The 22273-nt window shown below is 36.3% G+C and overlaps 1 protein-coding gene across 3 annotated transcripts in view; it reads left to right on the forward strand.

Moving 5' to 3' along the window:
• ARSK (arylsulfatase family member K) overlaps nucleotides 1-21585 on the forward strand; it is a 49516-nt gene extending 27931 nt beyond the window's left edge. For 2 of the 3 annotated variants that reach the window (XM_078004995.1, XM_015140453.3), the window contains 4 exons: nucleotides 2900-3071; nucleotides 8218-8442; nucleotides 17321-17545; nucleotides 19770-21585. In XM_078004995.1, coding sequence (XP_077861121.1) covers nucleotides 2900-3071; nucleotides 8218-8442; nucleotides 17321-17545; nucleotides 19770-20059 — 912 coding nt within the window. In that variant the 3' untranslated portion in view covers nucleotides 20060-21585. Of the gene's footprint in view, nucleotides 1-2899; nucleotides 3072-8217; nucleotides 8443-17098; nucleotides 17158-17320; nucleotides 17546-19769 lie in introns of all 3 variants that reach the window. The other variant, XR_003730442.2, reaches the window with a different exon arrangement.
• The last annotated feature ends 688 nt before the right edge of the window (nucleotides 21586-22273 follow it).

The following is a 22273-nucleotide window of genomic DNA, read 5'->3' on the forward strand; positions in this document are numbered from 1 at the left end:
GAATTAAAGCGGGAATTTTTTTGGTTAAAAAAACTTACCAGTAGATTGAAGAGTGCTTGCCTTCTCATCATAAAACTTATGATACAGAGAAAGCATCTTCTCTAAGACTTGGCAAATTGTCATTATTTCTTTCTAAATTTGGATTACCTTCCAACATTTTAGCTTTTGCACTTTCAATGTAATGATATATCTCCAAGTTCCTTTAATGTGAAAAATTTTGCCAATATTGCTTTCTGTGGTACATCTTTATCTTTTTCTTCACAACAACCTTCCTCATTTATGCTGGTAAATGTGCCTTCACTCAGTTCCTCTGGCTATATTTCTAATGTCTCTTGAATGACAGCAGTGTCAACATTCCCAGCTCAGCTGTTTCTTCTATAACTTCATTTACATTAGATTTGAATTTAAATTCCAGCCTTGTCACTTTTCCTTTTTTTACTGTATGTTCATCTTTGTTGACTTCTCTTCATTATCCCTTTCTATAAAGTGTCACATTAATTTATCACTAGGATACAAGTACATGTTTTGTTGTCTGTGCATGTACCAGATAACTAATCACTGACACATTTTAAAAGAAACAACATGATTAGTCACTGAATGGCATACGTATCTGTTGTATACTCAGTGATTTATACTAAAGAGCTAGCAGCATATCAGTGTGAAAGTTTGTACTTTTTGCGGTTAGTCACAGTTAACATACCCTGGTAACTGAAGTCTACCAGAGTAATTTTGTTAGGGGACTGCTGTTATTTAACAAAACTGTGATAACTGAAATTCATGCATATCAAACCACATGATGCGTGGTCTACCTGTATTTTGAAATGTGTAATCTTAAATCAATTTTAAGTTGCTTTAAAAACTAATTAGTTAATTCAACTAAAAACCTTCAGAGCAAAAGAAATAATCAGCATAGTAAACAACCCACAGAGTGTGAAAAAATCTTCACAATCTATATATCTAACAAAAGACTAATATCCAGAACCTACAAGGAACTCAGAGTAGCAAGGAAAAAAAAAACCAATCCCATTAATAAGTGGGCTAAGGTCATGAATAGAGCTGGGTGCCGTGAATCAGGCCTGTAATCCCAGCGCTTTGGAAGGCTGAGGCGGGTGGATCACCTAACGTCAGGAGCTCGAGACCAACCAGACCAACATAGTGAAACCCCATCTCTACTAAAAACCGAAAATTAGTGGGTGTAGTGGTGTGCACCTGTAATCCCAGCTACTTGGGAGGCTGAGGCAGGAGAATCACTTAAACCTGGGAGGCGGAGGTTGCAGTGAGCCGAGATTGCACCATTGCACCCCAGCCTGGGCGACAAGAGCGAAACTCCATCTCAGAGAAAAAAGAGGACATGAATAGACAATTCTCAAAAGAAGATATACAAATGGCCAACAAATATATAAGAAAGTGCTCAACATCACTAACGATCAGGGAAATGCAAATTGGAACCACAATGTGATACCACCTTACTCCTGCAACAATGGCTATAATCAAAAAAATAAAAATAAATAGATGTTGGTGGGGACATGGTGAAAAGGGAACAATTTTACACTGCTGGTGGGAATGTAAACTGGTACAACCACTATGGAAAACAGTGTGGAGATTCCTTAGCTAAAAGTAGAACTACCATCTGATCCAGCAATCCCACTACATAGTATCTACTCAGATGAAAAGAAGTCATTATACGAAAAAGATACTTGCACACACATTTATAGCAGCACAATTCACAATTGCAAAAATATAGAACCAGCCCAAATGCCCATCACTCAACCAGTGGATAAAGAAATTGTGGTGTATAGACCATGAAATAACTACTCAGCCATAAGAAAGGAATGAGTAATTGCAGCAACCTGGGTAAAATTGGAGACCATTATTCTAAGTGAAGTGACTCAGGAATGGAAAACCAAACATTGTATGTTCTCACTCCTAAGTGGGAGCTAAGCTATGAGGACTCAGAGGCGTAAGAATAATACAGTGGACTTTGGGGACTGGTTGGGGGAAAGTGGATAGGGGTGAGGGATAAAAGACTACAAATTGGGTACAGTGTATAATGCTTGGGTGATGAGTGCCCCAAAATCTCAGAAATCACCCTAAAGAACTTATTCATGCAGCCACACCTGTTCTTCAAAAACTTACAGAAATAAGAAATAAAAGTTAGTCTAAAAAAACTACTCAGAAACACTATTTAGTCCATCTTATTTTAAATAAAATAATGTCAGTGTTTTAGATACTTTGTATCTTCTTTAAAAGTTCTAAGTGGTTTCATTTTCAAAAATTTGTCTGGAGTTATTACTAGCCAAATGAAATCAGTTAAATGACTTTCAACCAAATACTAAGTAAATGAACTTTTTGAAAGTTGTGTAACTAAAATATAAATGTGAATTAAAGATCTAGTTTAATTGCTTTTTACCAGCACTGTAAGTAAGCATTTATATGTGTTTAAAAGTCATATTTGTTTTTGACAAGCACTTGCGTATCTCACTAGATATTGTCATTCTTACTAGTGAATTATTAGAGAAAAGGAGTCCATGTTCTTAGGTTGTTGATTCTGAAGTTTTGGTCACACAATTGTATATTAAAGTGCTTGGATACTTTTCTGGACTAGCATGTACTGTCTAATATAGCTCATATTTTTCGGTGGCCTGTATAATTTTTAAAAATTTTACCACTACCTCATGATATATATACAGATATTGATATATACTTTCTGTTGTTATGATAGTATTAACAATTTGTTCCTAATTTATGTATTGATTTACTATTTTATTTACATATTTACAGCTGTTCTTTTCTACTATTCTAAGTAATTAAACATTGTTGATTTCACCATACATACTTATTGGAGGAAAGAAATAGCACTATTTTGCTAGCATAACTAAGTTTTTTCTCCCATTTTTAGGTGTCTCGTGATGCTATCAAAATCCCAAAGTGGTCACCTTTGTCAGAAATGCACCCTGTAGATTATTACTCTTCTTATACAAAAAACTGCACTGGAAGATTTACAGAAAAAGAAATTAAGAATATTAGAGCATTTTATTATGCTATGTGTGCTGAGACAGATGCCATGCTCGGTAGGTGGTATAATTAATAAGCAATTACATGAAGAAAAAGTATAATATTTTTCCAACAGTCTGTGGTCATGCTGCTTGGTGACTTGCATGAACAGCCTCAGATATTTCTTACAACAGTTGCTTATAACTATAGGAATCTTGACACTTATCAAAACTTGATAACTGGCATTGTTGACAGAATGAAAAGCTCTTTATATCTTAATGATTCAGAAATTTGCAGATTCATAAATGCTTAGATTTATTCATACATAAAGAAAGGGTCACAGAAGGCTATCATCTACTTGAAACGTTTTACTGTCCTTAAACAGGAATCAGTATTCAGCCAAACACAGGTACACATGTGGTAAGTATTTGTAAGGCAACTTAGCTTTTTAGAGATGAGAAAATTTACTTGTAGAATCTTGTGACTCCCCCAAACTTATAATACCCATGAAACAAATTCTTTCTCCCCAAGCCCTTTAGAGCATGGCCTAACTAAAGTTTCTCCATGTATATTCTGGTCCAGAATCATACTGAATTTTCTTCCCTCATTCAAGCTCAAGACCAACTCAAAACTAAACCTGCCTTCATCACATGACTGTCAAGAACGTTTTGCCTGTTCACTTACAGAGCTATGGAAGTTTCCAGTTCATGTGTGGAAAAACCCTGGTTTAAAAATCTGTTTTATAACAAAAGCTATTTTCATAAAGTAGTGTCATTTATTTTGCTACTCTTAGGAATGAAGCATAATTGTACTAGTGAAGTGTAGGTAGCACCTCTTCTGTACAGAGTAAACTTTGGGAGTGACAAGTGAATGTTTTTTGTTAAAAAAATTCATTGGGTAAAAACAGAAAAGTATACAGCAAGAAGCAAAAAGGCCATGTGGGCAAATTATCTATAATATAGCAAGTATTAAAATGTATTGGCCAGGTGCGGTGGCTCATGCCTGTAATCCCAGCACTTTGGGAGGCCAAGGCCGGTGGATCACCTGAGGTCAGGAGTTTGAGACCAGCCTGGCCAACATGGCAAAACCCTGTCTCTACTAAAACACAAAAATTAACTGACTGTGGTGGCACGCATGTGTGAGCCCAGCTACTTGGGAGGCTGAGGCAGGAGAATCGCTTGAACCCGGGAGGCAGAGGTTGCAGTGAGCGAAGATCGTGCCACTGCACTCCAGCCTGGATGACAGAGCAAGACTACATCTCAAAAAAAAAAAAAAACAAAAGTATTCCAAGTACTGAATGAAAATAAGATTTTAAGTAATTTTTTTTAATCATGAGCACATCTGTCAAATTGTATTTCATTGATATTCTCTGATGTTAGAGAATGTTCTCCCGTTTGCACACTAGAAATTGCATTTGAAAATTTATAGCCATTCATTCATCCATATCCATTAAAATGAAAGAATGTTGCTGTAGGGAGTGTGGGAATACTACTCTTGAAATCTCTTCAGAGAAGAAAAATATGTAGCAACTTGCTTACATCAAGTTACAAAGTTTATGGAATATAGTACCTTAATTTTTTTTTTTTTTTTTTTTTTTTTTGAGACAGAGTCTAGCTCTGTCTCCAGGCTGGAGTGCAGTGGCAGGGTCTCTGCTCACTGCAACCTGTACCTCCTGGGTTCAAGCGATTCTCCTGCCTCAGCCTCCTGAGTAGCTGGGATTATAGGCACACGCCGCCATGCCCAGCTAATTTTTGTATTTCTAGTAGAGATGGGGTTTCACCATGTTGGTCAGTCTGGTCTCAATCTCCTGACCTCATAATCTGCCCGCCTCAGCCTCCCAAAGTGCTGGGATTACAGGCGTGAGCCACCGTACCTGGCCTGTATCTTAATTTTTAAATCTACACCGGTCTTGTCACCATATAGTATTTAATACTGTTCATTGTGTTTGTTAACAAACATTAAGTACCTACTAGCTGTCAGGCACTATGTTGGGCACTGGGGGAGTATAGTATGTTGAATACTATTAAGAAATCACTCATTAATTAAAGATATTTGTGGCTCACGCCTGTAATCCCAGCACTTTGGGAGGCTAAGGCAAGCGGATCACAAGGTCAAGGGATCAAGACCATCCTGGCCAACATGGTGAAACCCCATCTCTACTAAAAATGCAAAAATTAGCTGGATGTGGCAGTGCATGCCTGTAGTCCCAGCTACCTGGGAGGCTGAGGCAGGAGAATCGCTTGAACCCGGGAGGCGGAGGTTACAGTGAGCCAAGATCACGCCACTGCACTCCAGCCTAGTGACAGAGCGAGACTCCGTCTCACAAACAAACAAAATTAAAGACATTCTAGGGTCTTTTCCCACCTCAGGGTCTTATATTTTCTGTTTCATCTGCCTGGAACACCCTTCCCTTTGCTTTCTACATGGCTGGCTTATTCTGTCTTTAGCTCTCAGCTCAGTTGTTACCTCCTCAGGGATGTCTCCCCCAACCACTCTAACTCAGTGTGCCAGCTCCATCATTCTGCTTGCTTTATACCTTGTCATGTTGTTTGCGTAGTAATACTAATTATTTCATCTGTTTGCCATCTGTCTCCCTTGAAGAACACAAGCTTCATGAGGGCAGGGACATTCTTTTATTTTTATTTTAAGTTCCAGGGTACATGTGCAGGGTATGCAGGTTTGTTACATAGGTAAACGTGTTACATAGGTAAAAGGTGGTTTGCTGCACCTAATACCCATCACCTAGGTATTAAGCCCAGCATGCATTAGCTATTTTTCCTAACACTCTCCCTTCCCTGACAGCCCCCAGTGTGTATCGTTCCCCTCCCTATGTTCATGTGTTCTCATTGTTCAGCTCCCACTTATAAGTAAGAACACGCAGTGTTTGGTTTTCTGTTCCTGCGTTAGTTTGCTAAAGATAATGGCTTCTAGCTCCATCCATGTCCCTGCAAAGGACATGATCTCATTTCTTTTTATGGCTGCATAGTATTGCATGGTGTATATGTACCACATTTTCTTTATCCAGTCTATTGTTGGTGGGCATTTGTGTTGATTCCATGTCTTTGCTATTGTGAATAGTGCTGCAGTGAACACATGTGTGCATGTATCTTTGTAATAGAATGACGTATATTCCTTTGGGTATATACCCAGTAATGGGATAGCTGGGTCAAATGGTGTTTCTGGTTCTAAATTTTTGGGGAATTGCCACACTGTCTTCCATAATGACTGAACTAATTTACATTCCCACCAACAGTGTAAAAGCATTCCTATTTCTCCACAAACTCTCTAACATCTGTTGTTTCTAGACTTTTTAATAATTGCCATTCTAACTGGCATGAGATGGTATCTCATGGTGGTTTTGGTTTGCATTTTCTAATGATCAGTGATGTTGAGCTTTTTTTAAATATGTTTGTTGGCCTCATAAATGTCTTTTGAGAAGTGTCCATTGATGTCCTTTGCCCACTTTTTAATGGGGTTGGTTGTTTTTTTCTTGTACATTTGTTTAAGTTCCTTGTAGATTCTGGATATTAAACCTTTGTCAGATGGATACATTGCAAAAATTTTCTCCCATTTCATAGGTTGCTTGTTCATTCTAATGATAGTTTCTTTTGCTATGCAGAAGCTCTTTTGTTTAATTAGACCCCATTTGTCAATTTTTGCTTTTGTTGCAATTGCTTTCGGTGAATTTGTCATGAAATCTTTGCCTGTGCCTATGTCCTGATTGGTATTGCCTAGATTTTCTTCTAGGGTTTTTTGTAGTTTTGAGTTTTACATTTAAGTCTTTAATCATTCTTATTCAACATTGCATCCTAGGTGCTTAGCATCGTATCCGTAGTGTTTGGCATATAGTAAGCACTCAGTGAACATTTATTGATTGAGCATAAATGCTAAGAATTACAATATGTTGTAACTACAGTAATATGCAAGTTGTAGGCGTCCTGAAGAACAAAGTGATTTCCTCTACCTAGAAGAGCAAGGAATGATGCTTTGCCAGAGAGATAATGCATGTTTGAGCTGGGTCATAAAGGAATAATAGGAATTTGTGAAGTAGACTGTGGGAGAAACAGCATTCACCATAGATGGCAGAGTATATGCAGAGGCAAGAAAGCGTGAACTAATATGGTGTGTGTTTATGGGGTTCTGAGCAGGTTAGGATTGCTGAAAGGTAAAAGTCTAGCAGGTAGCCGAGGGCGCTGAGTATGGAGAGTGGACAGGGGCCTTGCTTGTTATGCTAAAGAATTCGACAATGGGCAGCTGTGAAAAAGTTTGAAGCAGGGATGTGACACGATCAAGTGATTAGGTAATTTAGAAAGATAGACACCAGGATAGTACAAGGAGAGGAAAGAGGAGTAGAGGCAAGACCGATTAGGAAGTAATTCCAGTCGTCTAGTTGAAAAATCAAGAGAGTCTCAATTCTGCGAATAACTCCATAGAGCAGTGAGTGTCAATCCTGACTATACCTCAGAATCTGTAGGTTTTTAAATTAATATAGACTCTTCTACCCAGATTCAGGAACTGCCAAAACAGGGATGACTCCTCTCTCTGGCCTGTGCTTTCTTGTGATTCTCTTAATTACAGTAGGAGAAAGTTTGAGAACAGTGAGACTGGAACTGGTCAGAGGAATTTTACTGTCCCATTATTCCCTATCCAAGAAGGTGCTAAATCAAACTTGTACACTGTCTGTCCTGCTTCCAGCCCTTCTTCAAAGGTGGGATTTCCATAATCCTCAGCCACCTTTATGAGCATGATCATTTGGGAGAAAAAGTAGCAGAAAAGAGGAGTTCTGACTGCTCTTATCACTTCCTGTTGCACAGAAACTGTGGGTCAGAGGTGATACCAATCTTTTTTATCATCTGAGGCATGTGAAGTACTGATATCTGACTGATCTTTCTTTTCTCACTCAAGGCACTAAGGGGAAGATTTTTTTCCCCTATTCTCTGATAGAAACCTAGAAAGCAAGCCAGCATAATCTCCAGATAAGCAGCTTTGAGCAAGAGTTCCCATGGGTATTATATTTTCTTCTTCCTCACTAGTCAACTGAAGAGCAAGCAGTAGACAGACCACTGTCAACTTGAGACTTAACTTGAGAACAGTAGGTAATATTCAGATGTTAAAAAGCATAGTGACAAACCTTTATAGGGTAAAGTTGTTATCAACTTAATGTGATACAATAAAACATGAACTGAAAGCTAATTAATAGTTTTATCATGATTTCTATTGTAGGTGAAATTATTTTGGCCCTTCATCAATTAGATCTTCTTCAGAAAACTATTGTCATATACTTCTCAGATCATGGAGAGCTGGCCATGGAACATCGACAGTTTTATAAAATGAGCATGTATGAGGCCAGTGCACATGTTCCGCTTTTGATGATGGGGCCAGGAATTAAAGTCGACCTTCAGGTATCAAATGTGGTTTCTCTTGTGGATATTTACCCTACCATGCTTGGTAAGTGATGCAGTTCTGTAAATATTTATTTGTAATAATGCTGGAGAATGCAACTGAAGAGGTCAATTAGTCAGTCTTTCAGTTAATAGTCAGAGGTCCTGCTGACTTGTTTATAACCCTGAGCAACTCATTTAACTGTGAGTCAAATCTGTACTCTGAAGAATGAAGAGATTGTTTTTCATGTCCCTGTGTCCTTCACTTACTATAGTGATTTTCCCTCAAAAGATTTGTATTCAGGATATGACTGTAAAGTAAGCCATGTAAGACATTCAGGTTCATAACCTTATAGATATGATTTGTACATCATTTGATTCTCTACCACCACCTCCCTAAAATGTAAGCATTTCCTTTCTGAATTATTCTATCCACTTTGAAACTAGTATGAACATATTCCTCCTCAGACTCTTTAGATAGTTCTGTACTATTTGCTTTACTAGCTTCTTAATGTCTACAAGCATAGCCATATGTCTAGAAAAGCAACATATGGATAACGGTAGTTAGCAGTTTTTGTTGAAGATACTAGAATAACGACATAATCAAATTCAAAGGAAATCATAGAACTAACTTCTAGTTTCTATCTAATTTAGCAGAGTACTTTAAATTCACTAGCATTTAAACACCAGTTTCTCTGTTCTAAGGCACCATCAGTTGCAAAACTACCATCAATTCATAAATTTTGGTGAAAGAAAATAGCACAAGATATATTCTCTAATTTCAGAAATGTTAAAATGTGAAAGAAAGATGCATCTTAAAATCAAAGAAATCAGAGTTCTTTTTATCTCCTTCCTTCTGCCGCAAAGTTCTTCGCTTAACTAAATTTATTTAGAGTCAATTTAAACCGGCGTCCTTTCCTTTTCTCTTATTTCATATCCTTCTCATATAATTGAACATACTTCTTTCCAGTTCCTTGAACTTTTTTATTTTTATTTATTTATTTTGTGTGCGTGTGATGGAGTTTCTCTCTTTCACCCAGGCTGGAGTGCAGTGGCGCGATCTCAGCTCACTGCAACCTCCGCCTAACAGTTTCAAGCGATTCTCCTGACTCAGCCTCCTGAGTAGCTGGGATTACAGGCACCTGCCACCATGCCCAGCTAATTTTTGTATTTTTAGTAGAGACGAGGTTTCACCATGTTGGCCAGGCTGGTCTCAAACTCCTGACCTTATGATCTGCCCACTTCAACCTCCCAAAGTGCTGGGATTACAGGCGTGAGCCACTGCGCCCGGCCAGTTCCTTGAATTTTTAATCTCTCCTGTTTCTTAGTCATCATTTGCTGGTTTCCCTTTATCCCAAAGTAATGATCACACTCAGCCATATCTTGGCCACTTTCTCATTCCGTTAGTTTCTAGCCGATCACTATTACTTTTCCTCATTTCTGTGTTTTTTAAAGAAGTTTATATAGAATTATGTATATTTGGGTCTCTGCTATTAGCATCTTTAGAGTTTTATGAATATATGCCTATATTCTTTACAGTTTCCTTCCTTAATTTTTCTTCTTGTAGAACTCTCTCTACCCTCCCCATTCCCAAAGAAAATCTTGCTAGGGTCATCTTTGCTTGACTTTTTAGCCTCATTCTGTTTTCTTAAGGTATAGTGACCAGAACTGCAAGAAGGTATTGTAAAAGATTATGGAAAGCTGGGGTGATTCTTTCTCCACTTTTCCCTCAATATATTTCATAGTGATAGTTGCCATTTTATCTATTTGACTCTAGCAGCTAAATAGTTAAACATCTTTAGGGAGTTGTCTACAGTGAGCCCTATTCAATTCTTAGACATTCTGTCATCATATATGTCAGTTAATTAAAATGCATGGTTTAAATCATTTTTCTTTAAACATTATTTTATATTTGCCCACAATGCAAATTTTGTACTCTACAATCTTGAGAAGATGCCATTATTACTTCTTGCCATTTTATACATTGTAAAAGTTAAAGGTCATCTGCAAACTAGCAGATTTCATAATTTAACAGGTCAGATAAGAAAATGCTAAATAAAATTTGTTAGAATGGGGAAATTCTCATACATCCACCTATCACTGCCTAATTTATGTTACTTGCTAATAAGAATTTCTCTAGCTAAGAAAATACTGTCTCAGAAGCTCCTCTAAATTCCATCCCTACTCTTCTGTAAATGATGTAAATTCCCTGCAACTGTAGGTTTTTTCCTGCAATTTGTCAATTATTTTAGAAAAAATAATTTTCTAAAACTATAGTTTTGTATAGATTGTTATTTTTCATAAGATTCTTGGTAATAGACTCCTTCTGAGTCACAGTTCCCTGCAGAATATGTTTTATTAACAGCATTTAGATCATGTGTTGATTAGACCTCCCCAATAAGAGTAAAGGAAATAAAGTCAAAAATAAATCTCTCCAATTCTAAACTGAAAAATTAACATCTTCATTGCTTAGCACAGTTTATAATGTGTTTCACAATAAATATTATTTTTATTATCAGATGAAGGAAAGCTACATTTAAATGATTTTTTTTAGTTGGGGAAGAGTGAGTGGAGGAGAATACCTATGGACGGGTCTTTATATAAAACACTGAAACATTCTATTAACCAGATGTTAACCAGTGATAAGGGTAGAAAGAGAACAATGCAAAAGAGCCTTATGCTGGAGCCAGGAGACAACATTGTAACACAATTATTTACTTAAGTTAATCTTTTTATAAATGATAAAGGTGTAATATTCATAGAGCTCTTATAAATCTGTAAGAAGAAGAAGAATACCTTATTAACAGATGGATCAAAATAAGCAATTCACAACAGAAAATATACACAAATGGCCAATATATTTTTAAAGAATCAAAGTCAGTGGTCATAAAAATATTAAAAGAGAAAAATATTCTTCTTTCACATATAAAGTTTGCAAAGGTTAAGAAGAATTAGAAAATCTTATATTAGAAATAGTCTTTCTCATGTGCTGCTACTGGGAATATAAACCGATACAAATGTTTTGTAGGCAAATGTGGCATTATGTTTCAAATTTCTGAGAAATGTGCATACGTTTTGACCTAGAAATCCTAATTTTAGGAAATAACCTGTAGATATACACAAGTATTTATCTCCATGGATATTTATTACTATATTAAGAATTAGAAACAATATGAATATCTAGTAGTAATAGATTGGATAAAAAATAGGCAATTCTAATGCAAATCAAAACCACAATGAGATATCATCTCGCAACAGTCAAAATGACAATTATTAAAAAGTCAAAAAACAACAGATGTTGGTGAGGCTGCAGAGAAAGGGGAACACTTATACAGTGTTGGTGGGAGTGTAAATTAGTTCAGCCACTGTGGGAAGCAGTTTGGAGATTTCTCAACAAACTTAAAACAGCTACCATTAGACCCAGCAATCCCATTACTGGATATATACCAAAAAATACATAAATCATTCTACCAAAAAGACATGCACTTGCAGCACTATTCACAATAGTAAAGGCATGGAATCATCCCAGGTGCCCATCACTGGTGGACAAAATAAAGAAAATGTGCCACATATACACCGTGGAATACTACAAAGCCATCAAAAATTAAATAATGGCCTTTGCAGCAACATGAATGGAGCTGGAGGCCATTATCCTAAGAAAATTAACACAATAACAGAAAACCAAATACCGGATGTTCTCACTTATAAGTGAGAACTAAACATTGGTTACTCACGGACATAAAAATGCCAACAAGAAACACTAGGGACTACTAGAAGGGAGAAGGAGGGAGGGAGGGGGCCAGAGGGCCAGAGGTTGAAAAACTGTTGGGCACTATGCCCAGTACCTGGGTGATGCAATCATTCATATCCCAAACCTCAGCATCAAGTAATATACCCAGGGAACAAACCTGCACACATACCCACTGAATCTAAAACGTTGAAAAGAAAAAGTCAATTAATTTTAAAAAGTGAAATATGTGAAAATTGCCCCCATGTATTAAAAAGAAAATGAAGGCTTTAAAACTGTACAAATTGATGTTTGTGTTTTGTTTTGTTTCCTTTTTAGATATTGTGTCCATCTAATTTACTGTCCAAATTAGCAAGTTTTTAGAGTACTATTAACAATTGAAACAGCATTAACAGGCAGAAAGTGAGGCTGTTCTTTATTTAACAGCCTTAGGAGCCAGCAAAACAAAGATCATTCTGACGGTCTGCGTTTAATCTGATGGATCATTCTACCTTTTAAGATAAAATTCCTCAGTGCTGGAAGAGTTTAAAGCTACTTTATTAGTGATTAACTCTAAAATTAGACCTGTGAGACACTATGTTCTACTTCTGCTTAATAAACAAACTTATACATGTTTTGATAAAACATCTACAAAGGACTTCTTATTTTGTTCTAACCAATTAGGAACTTAAAATAGATATAAGCCAGTATCTATTCTTAGAGCTCCCAAAGTCCTTTCTTATTAGCTTAGCAGTAGCTATATTATTTTGTGTGAATCCCATTTACACACACACAGAGGAGAAGCTTATAAAGAAAAATGATATAAAGAGAAAAATTTGTTTTGAAATTGATTTTTCAAGGATAAACTTTGCTTATAGTATATTTGAGTTTTAAAATATTTGAGTCTTCTGGAAACTAAAAATGAAATTAAAATCCTGAAATGTCTGTTGAACAGAAATAAACACTTCTGGTATCAAAAAAAAAAAAAAAAAAAAATCTCAACCCAAAACCTCAAGCGATATTTCCTCCTCACTTCCATTCTATGCATCTTAGAAATGTATAAAAGATGGTTATTCTACATTCAATAGAAAGATACTGAATAGGAAAAACCAATTGGAATTCCTGTTTTAATAAACCTACCTTACTATCAAGAGGCTATTGAAATTTAAGATGCAACAATGCTTTATTTAAAAGTTTGAATTTACAAGTCATTTTTTAAAAGGTATTTTAAAAGAGTGTTTTTTTAAATAAAATATTTTATGATAAATTAGGAAGAATGTCCTTAGTTTATTTGTGCTTTTGGATCAAATAAACTAATTCTATCACTAGTGTGATAGGATACTATTACATTATTATTTCCTAATACCAGCAGAAAAATGACATTTATGAATAGGAATTCTTTATAATATTAACGTTAAAGTTGATATTATTTCTGAGATTATTTAAAAATTACTTCCCAAAATATTTTCTTCTCTAATACCTTGTATCAGCATCCTTTAGCTCAGTAAGAACTAAAGGTGTCTCATTTTGTAGTTAAAATTGTTTTGATTTTTATTTTTAAGCTTATTTTCATGTGAATTGTTTTCTGTAATAGTCTTTCTGTAAAACACCTGCCTTTCTCCACTTAAAAGATAAGTCTAGATTTTTTAAATTTTGAGAATGTGATTATATAAAAATGCAGTTGTAGTTAAAAGAATGTTTCATTGCTAGTGATTTAAATTTCAAAACCCTTCTTGTTACAGGACCTTAGTGGAAGCCTGGGGGTTGGCAGGTGTTTTGCATAGATTCTTGTGTTTTTATTGGCTGAGGAATATTATGAAGTTAGCTAACTACAGTGAGGCAAGTCTTATGGTGTAGTATTAAACAGTACAGATATTGTAAGGTCAGACTGCCTAAGTTCAAACCCCTCTTCACTCATTACCAACTGCGTAACCTTGGGCAGGTTACTCAACATGTCTGGTCTTCAGTTTTCTCATCAGTAAAAATGGGGATAGGCCAAGCGTGGTGGCTTACGGCTGTAATCCCAGCACTTTGGGAGGCCAAGGTGGGCAGATCACTTGAGGTCAAGAGTTCAAGACCAGCCTGGTCAACATGGTGAAACCCTGTTTCCACTAAAAATACAAAAATCAGCCGGGTGTGGTGACGTGTGCCTGTAATCCCAGCTACTCAGGAGGCTGAGGCAAGAGAATCACTTGAACCTGGGAGGCGGAGGGTGCAGTGAGCCAAGATCGCGCCACTACACTCCAGCCTGGGTAACAGAGTGATGCTCTGTCTCAAAAAAAAAAAAAAATGGGGGTAATAGTGGCTATTTCATAGCTCAGAACAATGCCTGGAACATAGTAAACAATTAAATGTTAGATATGGTTATCATTAATATGTTTCATTCTTTTTAGGTATGCTCTAAAAAATGTGTATATTAGTTTGCATCATTGCCATACCACTCAAATCCATTATGTACTGATATGGTCAAGAAGAAATATAATATCATCTCTCTTCAGGAGATCATTACACATATCCAGGCCTGCATTTTTACCATTTGTTTACTGTTTTACATTTAAGTCACTTTCTTAAGAACCCTGCAGTTACTTCTAGTCTGTGCTTATACTCCCACGAAAGATGAAACTTATTTAAAATGGAGTTAGAATGACAGGTTTGCCAGGAAAAATAAATATGAAAAATGATTTTAAATAAAAATCAAACAGCTTTTTGAAAAGCAGTCTAAGCTAAAGTGTTTTTAAGGAAATTATTGATAAATATATGAAAAATGAAAACCCAATTTTCTGAGGCACAGAAAAACCAATAAATACTTGAAGTATTTATTAAATATTATGGATATTTCACATGGGTTTTTTTTCCATTTACAAAGTTATTTTATTCTATCAATAATAGACTGGAATCCTAAGTTCCCCTTATCTCTTGCCTGGATTCCTGCAGTAGCTTCCTAACTCTCTCTGACCTTCTGCCCTTACTCACTTTTAGTCAATTCACCATTCCATAGTTAGTGTCAGATTGTCACACCTCTGCTCAAAACCCTCTACTGATTTCCCATTTCACCTAGAGTAAAAATTCAGTGTCTTTAATTACGCTCTGAGAGTCCAACATGATCTCTTCTCTTCCCCAACTCATCTCTTATAATTTTATCCCTCACTTACTCTGCTCCAGCCTAACAGTCTTGCTTGGTGTTTGAGGAATAAACCAAGTAGTTTCCTGCCTTGAGGACCGTATACTTGCTATTCCCCGGGGGGAGTGCCCTTTTGCCAGATAACTGTGGGGCTCACTCTAACCGCTCCTCGGGACACTGCCTAAATGTGATCTTCTGAGTGGGGCCTTCCCTGACCACCCTATGTAAAACAGCACATACCCACATGCCTGTCATCACTCTCTGTCTCCCTTACCCTGCTTTCTTCTTCTTCATTGCACTTACCACCATCTGACACAGCTGTTTCTGTCTGCCCACGTTAGAATGTTAGCTCTGGGAGAGCTTTTCTGCGTTGTCCAGTGTCGTTTCCCTACAGCTAGAACAGCACCTGGTTTGCTGAATGAATTTTAAAAATGAACACTTGAATGGACTCTTACCCAGTTTACTACTGACTTCTCATAAACACAGGAGAAACGTAAGTTTCTTAGTCTTCCAAGCTTCCTTAGGAAAATTAAGGATGGTCCTAAAATAAGGCATTTCTAAGTATTAAGAGTTATTAAAGTGCTGAATACAAGAACTCATAGTCATGAGTATGTGCCCGTTGGTTCCTGCTTCCCAAACTTCCTTAAAGACTACTTCTCTCTCTTCCCATGCCTTGCTGGTGGTGCCTCCTGGTGGCTGACACACAGGCCTCTTCCCACACCGCCTTCTTTCCACTGCTTACAGTAGGTAGTCTCTGTGTCTTGGAGCACAGTTAGTTTGACCCAGGCAACGCTTCTCTCCCGGGCACATCCTCTTTAACCTCTTTTCCCCTCTTTTTGTTTTTAACCAGTCATCTCTGAAATACTCCTCTCTTCTTTCTTTCCTTATCTCTGAACAACAACAAAAAAGTCACTAATTTTGATTGGTTGGCAGAAAATTAATACTTGTGATAGTCTTCTTCCAAGGAAAATGGAATATACAAACTTTTTTTTATTAAGTTATATATGAAACAACTACCTTCAGAAGATTTATAGTGGTCTTTGTCTACTTCCCTATTATCCTTTAATTAATCTGTTTTTGTCAAAGACAGTCAAGTTAAATTAATTTTCTTATTCAACTTTGTTTCATTTCTAACATTATAGATATAATGCTGTTTTTCATTGGAAATATTTATGCATAAAATATGAACATTGAAACCAGAAAAGGGCTGGGGAAGACAACTGCAGACTCATTTTGAAACAGCCCTGACTACGCAGACATAATTAATGGTAATTTTTCTATAGGAAGAGGGAAGTTTAAGGTCCAGTTACCTTGAAAGCAATTTTTTAAAGTATAAGCTATTTTTCAGTTGAGCATTTCTCATGCTATTGTTCTATATGTCTATATCTGGTAAGTTAAAAATAATTTTTCCCTTTATAAATATAATCCACAGTTCCTCAAAGTATGTTTTTCAAGATGCTAGTCCCTCAAGATGCTACTTCAAAGTTTAAAAAGCTCTGTTATCAAATAACTTTGGGGCTCATGGTATACTATATAACCACTCCTGAAGGTTTATCATATACATCAGTAATAAATTTATATCTACAACAAATTTATGTATTTAATTTTGTTTAACCATTGTTTTGCAAACATATATGACTACTAAACCCCTTTCTTGTGTAAGTCTTGTTAATATCTCATGAAAGAAACTTTGAGAAACAACTATGATTATTTAATCATTTAGAGGAAAAAGGACTAGTGATATTAACTATTTGTTGAAGGCTCCTATCTGCCAGGCATTGTTCTCAGAGTTCTTAGAATTTTACATAAAGTATCTTATTTAAACCTAAAATGAACCTAATAAATACAAGTACTGTGGTCATCCCCTTCTTACAGACGAGAAAACTGAGGTTGAGATAAGTAAATGCCTTGCTGAAGTCCACATGGCCAGTGGGGTAAGCATGTGAATCTTGGCAGTCTGTTTACAAAATCCATATACAATCTCCAGTCTCCATGGCATTTAATGGTATGAAAAAAATGTGGATGATGCCATTTGTGAATGTTCAGCTAATAAAAGGATGAGCTATTTTAAGATATTTGGTTATTTTTGTTACATAGATATTGCTGGAATTCCTCTGCCTCAGAACCTGAGTGGATATTCTTTGTTGCCATTATCATCAGAAACATTTAAGAATGAACATAAAGTCAAAAACCTGCATCCGCCCTGGATTCTAAGTGAATTCCATGGATGTAATGTGAATGCCTCCACCTACATGCTTCGAACTAACCACTGGAAGTATATAGCCTACTCGGATGGTGCTTCAGTATTGCCTCAACTCTTTGGTAAATGTGTTAATAGATTTTTAAGTGTAATATTATGTGTAATGAACTGCCCTATGTAGCATTGCTCAAGATATCCAATAATCCTTGTTAAATAAATGAATATCATCTGCTGCTTGTCATGCTAGGACTATCTACAAAGGGTTGCCCATGTGAGGAATAGCCTCTTTGCAGATCAGCAGCTGAATTTCAGAGAAAGCATCCTAAGGCTTTTGATCTGGGTCTCATAACTGAAACCAGTTTCCTCTGATCAGGGCATCTTTCAGTACTCATGGTTATCTTTCCCAATTAGAAGTCAACACCTCATTGTACCTCATTGTTCTGAAGGATTAACAACTATCTTATGAAGGCTGACATTTTGCATATATTATTTAATGTTCACCACAACCCCACAAGATAGTGCCATTATCCTCATTTTACAGAGGAGACTAGGAGTCACAGAAATTTGGATACCTGTGTGTGGTCTCATAGCTAAGAAGCAGCAGAACTGAGATTTCAACGAAGCTGTAACTGCAAAATTGATACTTCTTATGACTTCTAAAAAATGTCTGCCAGCTTCACTACTCTATGAATTAATTTTTAAACAGCATTTTTAGATTTAGGGTTTTACTTATCCTTTGCCCCATTTGGTACATAAAATATGTGCTAAAGCCATTAGTAATATTTATTTCTCCCTAAGGCTCCTTCCCAGTTACAAATAGCAAAATTATTATCAAAATAATACTTTGGGAGCCAAACTGGCCAACCCCCTTCACTTTAAGAGTGGAGGATTCTTAGCTGAAAAAGGAAGTCTTGACATTTTCATCCTGATGAATAATGTGCATCTCTTGCTTGTTCATTGGCCATTCTCAAATGAAATTTATGGGAGGCCATTGTTTTGAACTGAGTTCCTACACCAGGCTCAACCAACCAAGTCAAACCAGAATGGGGTCACTGACAGTTAGGTGCCCCATAATCAAACTGAACTTTAGAGCGGGCCACTTTAGCAAAAAAAAAAAAAAAAAAAAAAGGAGAATCACAATAACCAACCTGAAGGGGCTCATTTTACCTGAACCAGCATAAGGAAGTTTCCTCTGTTTTTACTGGATAAAGTAACACTATAATGACGAATCTGCTTTTTGTTCCATGTTTCTGGGACTTTTTCGTCAGCCTTTTTCTTCCTATAAAGCCCACCTCCTCTGCTCAGCTCATCAGAATGCCTTTTCTAAGTCTTCAGATGGGATGCTGCCCAATTCATGAATCACTAAATAAAAGCCAATTTGATCTTTAAATTTGTTGAAATTTTGTTTTTTATACCATATTCTACCAAAAAACTGATGTGACTATCAAAATGTCAGAAGTGGGGAATCAGCTTTTCTGTACTTTTTAGGGCTTATTGATTCCCCTTTCCTAAAGAGATATGCCATCTGAAATTACCTAGCAAAGTCACATATCTCTTCAGGGGCCTCTTGGCTAATGTACTTAAGTAGGCCATAGGGGATTTTCCCTCAACATACAGTGTTCATTTACTATCTGAAGTTAATTGTCATAAGATCTCTGACTTGCTGTTTTTCCAATTAGATTGGTATCCTAGTTATATCCCTGTCTTCCTACACAGGGATAGGATATCTGTGTAGGAATCCTTTTTAGGATATCTAAAAAGTGTATTTATGGATCTGAAATATTTATCATTATTTTCTTGTGGGCAGTGATTGAGAAGTTTGTATTTCCATGGCTGTTTGTTCAAATGGACCGTACTGATGAATGTAACTTTCAAAACTCCAAGCATAAGATACTAATATATAAAGAAAACTAGGAGTAAGTAAAGTTGCAGGAACATGATTTGTCTATATAAAGAATTTGTAGAAAGTTTGAGGCTATTGAAATGGTACAGTATAAGCATTACTATATTCATTTCTGCCCGTCAAAGTAGGCAGGACATCAAAAACAGGAAGAACTTGTTCTAAACCAGCTTACTGATGATAAAAGGTTGACTTTTTCTGGCATTTGAGAAAAGAAAAATGAAGTGGGATAGCTGGACAATGGTAGGAAGGAGGGAATTTGGGCATGCAACATAGGGTGTTTAACTCCTGGTATGTTATTTTACCATTTATACTGTCCTTCATTTTATTACACTAACAGGAACTGAAAATCTTTTTAGAAATCTAATACATTACCTGTCATGATGACATTCTAAACTTTTTTGGCAGGTCACTATTTTGACAGATATTTAATCTTTTTCTTTCAGATCTTTCCTCAGATCCAGATGAATTAACAAATGTTGCTGTAAAATTTCCAGAAATTACTTATTCTTTGGATCAGAAGCTTCGTTCCATTATAAACTACCCTAAAGTTTCTGCTTCTGTCCACCAGTATAATAAAGAGCAGTTTATCAAGTGGAAACAAAGTATAGGACAGAATTATTCAAACGTTATAGCAAATCTTAGGTGGCATCAGGACTGGCAGAAAGAACCAAGGAAGTATGAAAGTGCAATCGATCAGTGGCTTAAAACGCGTATGAATCCAAGAGCAGTTTGAACAAAAAGTTTAAAAATAATGTTCTAGAGATACATATATATCACAAGATCATAATTATGTATTTTAAATGAAACAGTTTTAATAATTACCAAGTTTTGGCCAGGCGCAGTGGCTCACACCTGTAATCCTAGGACTTTGGGAGGCAGAGGCAGGCAGATCACAAGGTCAAGAGATCAAGACCATCTTGGCCAACATGGTGAAACCCCGTCTCTACTAAAAATACAAAAATTAGCTGGGCATGGTGGCACACACCTGTAGTCTCAGCTACTCAGGAGGCTGAGGCAGGAGGATCACTTGAACCCGGGAGGCAGCGGTTGCAGTGAGCTGAGATCATGCCACTGTACTCCAGCCTGGCGACAGAGTGAGACTCCATGTCAAATAAATAAAAATAAAATAATAATAATTACCAATTTTTCATTACTTTGTAAGAATGTAGTGTATTTTAAGATAAAATGCCAATGATTATAAAATCACCTATTTTCAAAAATGGTTATTATGTATACCTTTGTATAACTTCTAACAATTTAGTGGAAGTATCAAAAGGATTGAAGCAAATACTGTAACAGTTATATTCCTTTAAATAATAGAGAATATAAAATATTGTAATAGTAATAATATTTATCATAAAACAGTTTTGTGTGAGCATTTGATGGTGCTTGATGAGTTATTTGTATTTGATGGGACTGTTTGAATGTATTTCATGGGAGTATCTGGAGTATTTAACGGGATGTAAACCCTGGATGTACCTGATTTTACTACTGTTTTTTTTTTAATAGGTAATATATATACAGGGTAAAAACTTCAAATGGTACAAAAGGGTTAACAGTGATCATGAAGTCTCTATCCTTTCTGTCTTCCCTGCCATCCAGTTCCCCCTCCAAGAAGCAAGTACCGAAACCACCTGCTTACACATTTTTAGAGATTGGCCACAAATTTATAACCAAATGTATATATTCCTTTCCCCCTACGCAAACGGTAACATACTGCACACATTGTTCTGCGTGTTGCTGCTTTTTCCTTTTTTTTTTTTCACTTAACAGTAGATATCTAGAGGTGAAATTACTGAGTCAAGACTGTATTTAGCAAAATTACACTAGATACTACATATTACCTCTAAAGAAGGTATACTAACTGATAATCTCACCATCAATGCACGTCTTCTTATCCTTTGCCAAATATTCTGTTTTCATTTTTCTTATGATGAGTAAGGTAGATCATATTTTCATGTATTTAACAGCCATTGGAATCTGCTTTACCATGGCCTTTCCTATTTCTATTCTTTGCCTATTTTTCTGTTGGTTGTTGGTCTTTGTTTTGTATTACAGGCATGCTTTAGATATTAGCTTTTTGTAAGAGATCCTGCAAATATTTTCCTTCCAGTTTGTCATTGTCAATTGTCTTCTGACTTTGTTCTGGTATTTTTTGATACGTAGAAATTTTTATTTTCATGTAAGCAAATTTATGAATCTCTGTACCCCATAAGTATATACAATTATGATTTGCCAATTAAAAATATTAATGCAAAATTTACAAATCTTTGCTTTTGTGGCTTTTAGGATTTTATATCATATTTAGGATGGCCTTCTCCACTTGGTTTTTTTTGTTTTTTTTTGAGACAGAGTCTCGCTCTGTCACCCAGACTGGAGTGCAATCACGCGATCCTGGTTTCAAGTGACTCTCCTGCCTCAGCCTCCCTAGTACCTGGGATTACAGGCCCCCCCCACCACATCCGGCTAATTTTTTGTATTTTTTAGTAGAGATGGGGTTTCACTGTGTTAGCCAGGATGGTCTTGATCTCCTGACCTGGTGATCTGCCCACCTCAACCTCCCAAGTGCTGGGATTACAGGTGTGAGCCACTGCGCCCAGCCTCCACTTGTCTTCTCTTAGAATTTTATTTTTCACCTTGGATCTTTGACCCAGATGGAACATATTAAACATATTAGAAATCTAACTTTAGTTGTTTTTTTTTAATATGCCTACCCATTGATCTTTTATTGAGTAAACTGTCTCTTCTCCCATTGGTAAAAATGGCGCTTCATCATATAATACCTTTGGTTGAATACATTATCTTTTCCCCCATTGATTTGCAATGCCATTTTTATCTATACCAAAGTCCCATTTATACTTAACGCCATTTCTGAACAGTTTATTTTGCACTGGACCATTCTGGTTTTTTGTTTCTGTTTTGTTTTTGTTTTTTTTTGAGACAAGGT

The sequence above is a fragment of the Macaca mulatta genome, chromosome 6 (assembly GCF_049350105.2).
Source record: "Macaca mulatta isolate MMU2019108-1 chromosome 6, T2T-MMU8v2.0, whole genome shotgun sequence".
Taxonomy (NCBI): Eukaryota; Metazoa; Chordata; class Mammalia; order Primates; family Cercopithecidae; genus Macaca; species Macaca mulatta.